This window comes from Microtus ochrogaster, chromosome 24 (assembly GCF_000317375.1).
Source record: "Microtus ochrogaster isolate Prairie Vole_2 chromosome 24, MicOch1.0, whole genome shotgun sequence".
Classification (NCBI taxonomy): Eukaryota; Metazoa; Chordata; class Mammalia; order Rodentia; family Cricetidae; genus Microtus; species Microtus ochrogaster.
In genome coordinates, this window is record NC_022024.1 from 32785269 (window position 1) to 32789601 (window position 4333).

Here is a 4333-nt window from a genome sequence, read left to right on the forward strand (position 1 = left end):
GCCTGCCTCTGCCTCCCAAGTGCTGGGATTAAAGGCGTGTGCCACCACCGACTGGCCCTAAAGTTTTTCTTAACAACCAAAACCTACCTTGGGACACGAGCTACCAGATATGATCCTAGTGTGTTTTCTCTAGTTATTTTATTTATACCCTCTGATAACCAAAGTGCTTTATTTTTCCTGTCTGTCTATGATGAAGCAGTTAGAACCTAAAAGTAGAAATGTTGGCTTTGTAAATATGTATTTTATAGTCATGATTAATGTCTAAGGTATTTTTAAAAGACCCTTTTCCTCCTGTTTAGTTTAATAGTACATAAGACACGTCTTGATCAAGAACCTGCTCTTAACTTTTCTTTCTCTTACAAATTTTGCCAGCCCTCAGGTATATGGCAATCCAGAACTGATTTATCACTTGATAAAATACTTCTATGTTAAACATTGGGCCAATGATATTCATTAAAAAACCTCCACCGCTTACCATCGAGAAAGCCCTTACAAATTTAACCACCACACTTAGCTTTAAGTGATGATTTAGGCCACACGTACAACTCATCAGGTTTCTGAACCTCTAGTTTTAATGTTTCAAGGTATTTATGGCAAATTTCTAACATCATCCAAAAAGCAAAATAAAGAATTGTCATACAGTCACGCCCTGAAGATAACAATGCTAAGGGCATAAAACGATAATGTCGTTACGTGGTTCAATATTTGATATCATGCATGTGAATGTTACAGTTTTTAGTAATTTTATAGTCAGTTGAGTGGACTGAACTTAACAATGAGGAAAATGTATTTTTTTTGTAAACAAATCACGATGAGGTATCAACTGTGATTTCTCACTTGATAAAAGCTTTTGGTCCTAAAAGCACAGGTGAGACTGTTTGTCCTCAGATTGTTATCTGCTAAGGGGTCACTTAAAGTGAGTTAAGCTGCGTATTAAAGGGTAAGAATGTCAACTAAGCAGAAATAAACACGGTCCAAATATTCTAATTCTGCAGTGATATATCAAGGAGTAAATACCCCTGGACAGCCAGTCTCCCTGGAGGGGCAGCAACAGGTTCACAACGTCCCCTCCCCCTGGATATTTTGATTTCCCGTTCCATTCCTCTTACATGAAAACGCACTTTGCATGTAAAGCCTGAGCTTCTCGTTCGCTTTTGTGACTCTTAGACGCTCATGGCATACCGTGCTTATGCCATGAGCGGGGAAGGCAAATTATCTGAGGATATTAACTAATGCAGAGCCAATGCCTTTGATCAGAAGACAGACCAGCTGGCCTCAAACACAGCGTCAGAAAGCGGCACTTGAGGAAACCTTCGTTCTATGTATAACTACCCAAAAGCCCTTTGGAAATCAGGACATTTACTTAATGTCTTTGTTTTTCAAGCGTATAATGATAGGTTGGTCCTTGAAGATAGTTTCCAGCCTAGGGAACTTATATTCATGATGGAATTCAGAAACTGAGCTCCTCCCACCTGCTAAGTTGTGAAGGGAGCATGCTCTGTGATGGAGGATACAAAGACGGGCATAACTGGAGACTCTCCTATGTAAGACTTTCCTAGTGCAAATCCACTGGTAGAGTAGCTAACCTATTCATCTACTGGACAGTTTGGATATCCTGTGGTAGACAAGTTATTCCATATGCGTATGAACTTAAAAGGAAGGAAAAGTCTAGGATCTTATGAAAAATGCATCACATATAAAAGTCCTATTGTATTTCCCACTCTGACTTGGAAGAGCTAATTAAGAGTTCTCTGGCGCACAACCTGAACTAAACTCCGATGTAGACCTATGCTGAATGTATAGTATTTGCTTTCTGAATTTAGATTACTATCAGCACTAAAGAGAAAATAAAATAGCAGCATTCTGCCTTTGAACTGTTATAGGTTATAGCACAGTCACTGGAGCTTGAGGTGAAGACTTGCTTAGACCAGTTCCATACAACTGGTCCCAAACAGAGTATTATAAAATACACTAGCTTCATATTTATACCTGATAATTGCCTTTTGGAATTTCAACATATATATATGAACACTAACATTTTTAAATATGGTTTATGTTTTTCTTTTGTTGAAAAACACGATATATATATGTTGTAGGGCATTTTTCAGCTAACAGTTTGGAAGCTTTTACCATAAATATTCACAAGTCAGATTAGCTTTGCCACCTATTCTAGCCAAGTAGTTATGCATATTATTAATTTTATATGTATTAATGATCCTCTTGAAGTGACACCCTTCCCTCGATTTTTCCTTTGTCATTTACCCGACTAAGGATTAATGAGATCACGTGATCATAATCATGACCATAATTCCACCTCCACCATGCTCACCTTTGTTGTCAGCCCTGTATTAATGCTCACATCTTCTCTTTCTCTCTCTCTCTCTTCCTTAGTTGTAGCACAGTAAGGATTTTTGAATGTCTGTTGTCACCTAAGGTAAGCTTTCATATGGTCTTAGCATATGAAGCTTATGAATGTCATAAGCCATACCAGGCCTGTGGAGTATGGCATGATTTTCATTTCATAATCCAATGAAATCAGGACCTACTAACTTGGTAGTTTTAATTTGTATGCCTGGGTCATGGAATTAACGTCTAACACTGATCCCTCGCCCCATTTCTCCTTGACATGCAGCAAGTTGTGGAATGTGGTAGAGCATGAATCCGGGGATGTGATGCCGATGAGATGAGTGGTACCCATGCATTCTGACTTCTTTGCATCAAGGAATGGACGTGTCTATAAGTGGCATCATTGCTGCCAATATGTGATGTGGTTGGTTGTTTTCATTTTATTGAGGAGAATGAGTTTCTCAGATTTGCATTAAAGAAGTTTTAAGGTTGTTCCAACAGCATGCTGCTTCTGTTTGCTCATGAATTCTTTTTTTAGCAAGAAGTGAAGCATCCATTTAAAGGGTAGTACAGGCTTCTGGTTTCGTGGGTTTTCTCTTAAGTGATACTTCGGTTTTTAAAACTATATAACAGGAGTTCAAAAGGTAGGTAAAAGAAACTAGTTGGCATTTCTCTCGCTTTCAGAAGGTATGGGCTCTAGTTTTGGCACAGTGTATTGATGGCCGAAGTTAAAGCAAACGTTTCTCTTCTCCAATGTGCTTGAATCAGAATATTCTGTGCTTAATCAAACAGAGCATTGATGAATTGGGAAATGGCTCTCGGGATGGCCTGCAGCCGTTCAGTCAGAAGCTGTGCATCCTTTGCGGGGGACTCATAAACCCTCTCCAAGAGCAATGCGCTCTCAAACCATTAGGGATTTAAGCCAAGGCTCCCAACAGTAGAGGGGATAAATTGCTATGGGTCCGCCAGGGACTTGATTTGTTCCTGTTGTTGAGATGCTAGCACTTTAAATTCTAAATGTACCCAAGCCAGGAGAAGATTTTCAGCAGGGGCTGAGTGAGTGGAATAAGAACAAAACTGGCCCCATCAGCAGGCAGCTAGTCCAGGAGAGATCTCTCAATCAGGTCATCTTCTGCGTGGACGTCTTTAACTCCTCCTTTCTCTGTTCTGTCTTCTCTAGGCGGGCTGTCCTTCTGCAGGCTCCTCCTGCAAGGCGTGCCTCCAAACATAGTTGATTCCTATCTGCGGGACTTGCAATCAAGCAATCCTGAGGAGTGCTGAGGGCTGGGCATGGCCTCTGTACACACCACTGCTTTGAAATTTGGTTGAGAAGGAAAGCATTTTCTGGTTTTCTTGTAGGCCCCCAAGTGTGGTCATTTCCTCTCTGCCTAACCTTGAAGAAAGGAAAAAGATTGTTTGCACAGATTGCTTGATTAAAAATAGCGAACGAAATCTCTTTTGCTGTCACACTTTGCTCACTACAGTCTTGCTCAGTTTGTCGCCATTTACTAAGAAGCCAACTATAGAATAAGGGAAGCCCATTATCTCAGTTGATAACAGTGCCTCTAAATGCCTTTCTTTCCCACATAACACACCATTAATAGAATCCTGAAAAACCCATCTTTCTTAGCTGACTTTTCACTGTGTGCTCCAGGTTAGCCTCAAACTGGCGGCTAGCCTCCTGCCACAGCCCCCTGAGTACTGGGGACACAGGTGGGAAACACTAATATACTAATATGGCTTTAATAAATTTTTCTAAATCAAACTTGTTTCATACAGGCCGACTTGACACGAGAACCTAGACCCTCTTTCTCCATTTAAAGTTGACAAAAGGTGTCTTCACTTTATATTTCAGGCTTTTCTTTTTTCAGTTAAAAAAGAAGGAAACTCAGGCGATGGTGGCACACGCCTTTAATCCCAGCACTCGGGAGGCAGAGGCAGGTGGATCTCTGTGAGTTCGAGACCAGCCTGGTCTACAGAGCTAGTT

At 40.6% G+C, this 4333-nt stretch overlaps 1 protein-coding gene across 1 annotated transcript in view; it reads left to right on the forward strand.

The window, feature by feature from the left end:
* Mybpc1 (myosin binding protein C, slow type) overlaps positions 1-3798 on the forward strand; it is a 67163-nt gene extending 63365 nt beyond the window's left edge. Inside the window, exon 31 of the mRNA XM_026784498.1 lies at positions 3527-3798. Within this exon, the coding sequence (XP_026640299.1) occupies positions 3527-3627 (101 nt within the window). The 3' untranslated portion in view covers positions 3628-3798. The remainder of the gene's footprint in view (positions 1-3526) is intronic.
* The last annotated feature ends 535 nt before the right edge of the window (positions 3799-4333 follow it).